Consider the following 5,409-nt stretch of genomic DNA (forward strand, 5'->3'; position numbering starts at 1 on the left):
GTGCCGCTTGGAGGGTGACGCCCGAGGGGAGACTGGTGATTGGCCAGAAGAGGGAGTAGCCCCTCCCTTTGCATTGTTTATAAATAGGAGTTAAACGATGAGACGACAGAACGACCATAACAATCTGGGAGGCGTTCTCCAGGCAACGCGTGTCTGTGAATTTATGCTGTAACCTCGTGGTATGAATAAAAACTTCTGACACGATGCAGCATAACGGACTTTTTGTTCATCAGCAATATTACCACCATTCATCATATACGACACAAGGCAGAGGCAAAAATACTGATATATACAGTGATAGAGATAATAATGGAAGGCATTTATTTCAAGTACAGAGGAAAGTCGGGGAGGACGGCAGGAAGGGACAGAAGAGAGGAGGCTATTTTTACAAGATTAAGGGTGGGACACAGCCAGTTGAATAAGACATTAAATGTGATAGGAAAGCATCCAACAGGAAAGTGTGATTATTGTCAGGAAACAGAGACGGTGGAGCATGTATTGCTACAGTGTGGGCAGTATCAGAGGGAAAGAGAAAGGATGAGATCTAGTATGAGGGAGAAAGGGATACAGGAAATTAGTTTAAAGAGTATATTGAGTAGAACGTCATTAGATATAGTCTCAAATATTTTGTGATCTTTTTTAAGAGCAACGGGGCTGGCTGGTAGGTTTGAGTTTCTCCCTGTCTCTGGCCCACACTCCAGTACAGTAGGCGGCGGTAATGCACCATAAAGTTGGATGCCAACCGCCGATAAACCCCACTGAAGAAGAAGAAGAAGACCAGAAGGGAACGATTTAGAGGCTACACTTACTTTCCGGTGTCAGCTGTTCGTACATATTTTTGCAATGAGTTTTGAGTGGCCCTGGCAATATAATTTCCCTCCGTTTTTTACGTAAGTTAACACATTTCACAACTAAACTGTGATTCCAGGTATAAATAAGTATTGTATTGGCGAATCAAATTGTTGACCTGCTTTTAAAATAATGCTAGCTAGCTAGGGAAGTTAGCTTTAGCCATATTTTTTGTTAGAAAAAATCGAAACAAGGTTTCGATGCAATGAATGATTGCAGTGTTTTTCTCAACATGTAGCTAGCTAGATTGCCGTGCTTCTTGATGTTATAACTACTTAGTTTGTCATTATAGTTAGCTATCTACGGATTGCAATAAATCATAGGTAGCTATCTGGATAGTAAAGCTTGTTAGCTAAGATGGTAAATTGTCTTGAGCATTGCATTCAATTTGCTAATTTGCAACACATAATGTATGAGGTGGTTGTGTTCCCAGCAAACGTTTGATTATTATTCACCACTCAAACTTAATCAAACTTGCATAACTGTTAGTGAGTGATTAGCTAGGTACTTCTGTCTCTTAATTTAGCTACATGCCAATATAAATTGATGCAATGGTTGCTTTTGGTTGTTCACAGGTTACAGCCCAATGTTGACACCAGACAGAAACAGCTTGCAGCATGGCGCTCCCTCGCTCTGTCCTATTGCCGCCATCACAAGCTCTACACATTGGACGTCATGGAAGCCCAAGAGTGCCCTGTGTTCAACCACAAGAATATCGATAGTATCCTTTTATTTACCTTGTGCTAAGTTTCACTTACTGACATACGTCATAGGTCTAACCAACCCAAAGAAACCACAGGAGGCCATCTCTGGATCTACTGTCCTGTTATTTGTTGTTGGATAGTGACTTTGAGGCTAGGGAAAGGTAATAACTTAGAAACTTTATAAGGATGTTCTCTGAATGTTTCCCCTCATATCTGCTAGAAACCTTAACTGATCTTGCAGGAAAACTATCAACAGAGGCCATACTAATTGTTTTTGAGGAATTGAGGAAAAAAGGTAACAGGACTGCTTTCATTGAAAGATGGATTAGGACACTTATTCTGACACTAACAATAATTTAACTGGATGTTGCTTGCAGGGAACCTGGAATGGTTAGACAAGAACAAGACACGGTGTCTAGTCATGTGGAGGAGGCCAGAGGAATGGGGCAAACTGATTTACCAGTGGGTGAGTGATCTGCTATGGGCCCCGGTCTAAAGGAATACACTAAATAGGGAGTAGGGTGCTTTTCTGGACGCAGCCTTGATCTCCTTTTACATTGTTGGAAGAATACTGTAATGTAGCATCAGTATAGAAGATATGCTGGGGTCTAGTAGATTTCCTAGTAATAGTCTAAATCCTGGTGTTGTCGTCCGTACGCTGTTGTTGATACTTCTTGATGGAGTTCATGTTTCCTCTCCCTATAATTTCAGGTCTCTAAAAACGGTATGGTCAATTCAGTGTTTACACTCTACGAGCTCGCCAACGGTGACGACACAGAAAGCGAAGGTAAAGCAACAGAAATGTGCATTTCTGACATACAGTGCATTCGGAAAGTATTCAGACCCCTTGACTTTTTCCACATTTTGTTACGTTACAGCCTAGTTTTTTCCCTCATCAATCTACACACAATTCCCAATAATGACAAAGCGAAAACAGGTTTTTCAAAATTTTTGCAAATTTATAAAAAATTAAAAACAGAAATACCATATTTACATAAGTATTCAGACCCTTTGCTATGAGACTTGAAATTGAGCTCAGGCGCATCCTGTTTCCATTGATCATCCTTGAGATGTTTCTACAACTTGATTGGAGTCCACCTGTGGTAAATTCAATTGATTAGACATGATTTGGAAAGGCACACACCTGTCTGTATAAGGTCCCACAGTTGACAGTGCATGTCAGAGCAAAACCAAGCCATGAGGTCGAAGGAATTGTCCGTAGAGCTCCGAGACAGGATTGTGTCGAGGAACAGATCTGGGGAAGGGTACCGAAAACTGTCTGCAGCATTGAAGGTACCCAAGAACACAGTGGCCTCCATCATTCTTAAATGGAAGAAGTTTGGAACCACCAAGACTCTTCCTAGAGCTGGCCGCCTGACCAAACTGAGCAATCGGGGGGAAAAGGGCCTTGGTCAGGGAGGTGACCAAGAACCCGATGGTCACTCTGACAGAGCTCCAGAGTTCCTCTGTGGAGATGGGAGAACCTTCCAGAAGGACAACCATCTCTGCAGCACTCCACCCCAATCAGGCCTTTATGGTAGAGTGGCCAGACAAAAGCCACTCTTCAGTAAAAGGCACATGACAGCCCGCTTGGAGTTTGCCAAAAGGCACCTAAAGGACTCTCAGACCATGAGAAACAAGATTCTCTGGTCTGATGAAACCAAGATAGAACTCTTTGGCCTGAGTACTGAGTAAAGGGTCGGAATACTTATGTAAATATAATGTGTTCTGTTTTTTATTTTTTAATACATTTGCTTTAAAAAAAATAATTAAGAACTGATTTTGCTTTGTCATTATGGAGTATTGTGTGTTGATTGATGAGGGGGAAAAAAACAATTTAATCCATTTTAGAATAGGGCTGTAACGTAACAAAATGTGGAAAAGGTCAAGGGGTCTGAATACTTTACGAATGCACTGTATTTCCTTCTGTTCATCCATACCAAAATACATTTGGACTATTTTATACAATCTGTTAAGCTGTACAGCAAAAGTAATTAGCTATAAAACATTTCCCCCAGAATTCCATGGGCTGGAGGAGTGGATGCTGATTCGCTCGCTGCTGGCCCTGCAGACGGACGGCAAGGCAGAGGTCATCACCATGGACGACGGGAAGGGGGTCAAGTTCTTCTGAAGAGGCATTGCATTGTGGGATTGCTCAAGTGCTCAACTCAGACTGGGAACCTTTATCCTTAAAGGCTGTGAGAGTGCTGATAGCCTGTTCCCAGATCTGTTTGTGTTGTCCTGCTAACTCTTGTGGTCATTGGTGTGACACAGGATGTGCAAGACAGTGCAAACAGATCTGGGACCATGTTGATGAGGGTTCTGCTGTTTAAAAGGCTATTATTTTCACCTCGGAACCCAATCCACATGGTTGATGAGAACAATAGTCCTCATTTGGTTTTTAGGAAGTTGCCTTTTTTGGTTCACATAAGTTGAATGCATTTTCTTATTAGAAGAAAACGAATCTAGCTAGTAAATTTACATTTTAGTCATTTAGCAGATGCTCTTATCCATTTGTAGGAGCAGTTTAGGAGGTTACTTTTATTTTGACTTCTGTGGTAGTTACCTGGGATGTTTGATGTGGGCAGGTGTTGTCCGACAGACATGCATCAAGTAATTCAGGGCAGCCAGTCCGATACATGTGTTTAGGTATTCTTGGAGAGAGACTTTCCCCACAATCTTTATCTTCCCTTTACTGTTTCTTCTGTTTTGTATTTAGAACTCATTTTTATTCTCACCTTCCTGGTTAATAACCAATATACTTGCAGCGATGTGGTGCGGCGGCAGTGCTGTAGCGGTTGGGACTTCTGCCCTCCTGTTTTATTGCTGTTCCTCTTTACCAGAAATCCCTGTCAAGACACCCTAGAGACATTTGGGGAGTTTGAAAACCCCCCGGAAGAGGAAACACTTGGGAGTAATGGAATCTTTGTTTAGTTCAGCTGTTATAATGGTGCTGGATGTCTCATGTACAGACTGACTGCTGTAAACCCTTAGGACAGAACATGACACTCCTGTACACTCTCTGTGTTCTATTCAACCTCCTTTTTTTTAACCAATGGAATCCTGTAAGAAAATAAATTGAATAGATATTGAGTCCTACTTGCAGTTGTGATTGAGGACAATTTTGTACGTCAAGGTCTGATTTGAGAGCCAATCAATTTTGTATATAGGAATATGTCTGGTGTCAACATGTATTACCTTATCTCTGCTCAGGGGAGGTCGGATGGATTTGTTGTATTATAGTGCCCCCTAGTGTCAAGATAAATACCTTTTCTGTATTACACTTTTAATACAACTTTATGAATGGGCACCAGTCTTAAATAGGAAATAACATTATTTAGTTAAAGCAATACTAAAGGTTGGGGAAGTATTCATGCCCCTTTAATTTTTCCACATTTTGTTATGTTCAGCCTTATTCTAAAATTGATTAAATAAAAACATGTCCTCATCAATCTACACACAATACCCCATAATGACAAAGCGAAAACAGATTTTTTGACATTTTTGCAAATGTATAAGAATAAAAAAAACAGAAGTACCTTATTTAGATAAGTATTCAGACCCTTTGCTATGAGACTTGAAATTGAGCTCAGGCGCACCCTGTTTCCATTGATCATCCTTGAGATGTTTCTACAACTTGATTGGAGTCCACCTGTGTTAAATTCAATTGATTGGACATGATTTGGAAACAACAGAGAAAAAACCAAGCCATGAGGTCGAAGGAATTGACCGTAGAGCTCCGAGACAGGATTGTGTCGAGGCACAGATCTGGGGAAGGGTATCAAAAAATGTCTGCAGTGTTGAAGGTCCCCAAGAACACAATGGCCTCCATCATTCTTAAATGGAAGAAGTTTGG

At 41.1% G+C, this 5,409-nt stretch overlaps 1 protein-coding gene across 1 annotated transcript; it reads left to right on the forward strand.

The window, feature by feature from the left end:
• The first annotated feature begins 763 nt into the window (after positions 1-763).
• On the forward strand, positions 764-4,646 carry LOC311132041 (vacuolar protein-sorting-associated protein 25-like). Its single transcript, XM_084165207.1, has 6 exons — positions 764-890; positions 1,425-1,570; positions 1,795-1,848; positions 1,931-2,019; positions 2,265-2,340; positions 3,572-4,646. The coding sequence occupies exons 1-6, from the start codon at positions 844-846 to the stop codon at positions 3,682-3,684; spliced, it is 525 nt and encodes a 174-aa protein (XP_084021333.1). The 5' UTR covers positions 764-843; the 3' UTR covers positions 3,685-4,646.
• Positions 4,647-5,409: the final 763 nt, after the last annotated feature.

The sequence above is a fragment of the Coregonus lavaretus genome, assembly GCF_964263955.1.
Source record: "Coregonus lavaretus genome assembly, chromosome: 1".
Lineage (NCBI taxonomy): Eukaryota > Metazoa > Chordata > Actinopteri > Salmoniformes > Salmonidae > Coregonus > Coregonus lavaretus.